A 279-nucleotide genomic window follows, 5' to 3' on the forward strand; every position below is an offset into this window, starting at 1 on the left:
TGCAGGAGGTGGGCTACTGCAGGGACCTGAGCCCCATCGCGGCCTTGTTCCTCCTGTATCTGCCTGAGGAGGATGCATTCTGGGCACTGGTGCAGCTGCTGGCCAGTGAGAGGCACTCCCTGCAGGGTAGGTGGACAGCTGCCCAAGGGACCTCATGCAGCCAGACCCAGAGATGGCCACCCTGGCCAGGTGATCTCGTCTTTCAGCCAAGGCACCTTCTTGTGTAGGCAGCTCCTTGGGAGTCTTCAGGGTGTCTCTGCTGAGGGTCCCACAGGAGTC

The 279-nt window shown here is 61.6% G+C and overlaps 1 protein-coding gene across 1 annotated transcript in view; it reads left to right on the plus strand.

Annotated features, from left to right (window-relative positions):
* Nucleotides 1-279, plus strand: part of LOC105543691 (ubiquitin carboxyl-terminal hydrolase 6-like) — a gene marked incomplete at its 3' end in the record, with an annotated part of 24,456 nt that overhangs the window by 8,292 nt on the left and 15,885 nt on the right. The window contains exon 5 of the mRNA XM_011985711.1: nt 23-126. Coding sequence (XP_011841101.1) covers nt 23-126 — 104 coding nt within the window. The remainder of the gene's footprint in view (nt 1-22; nt 127-279) is intronic.

The sequence above is a fragment of the Mandrillus leucophaeus genome, unplaced genomic scaffold (genome assembly GCF_000951045.1).
Source record: "Mandrillus leucophaeus isolate KB7577 unplaced genomic scaffold, Mleu.le_1.0 Scaffold1074, whole genome shotgun sequence".
Lineage (NCBI taxonomy): Eukaryota > Metazoa > Chordata > Mammalia > Primates > Cercopithecidae > Mandrillus > Mandrillus leucophaeus.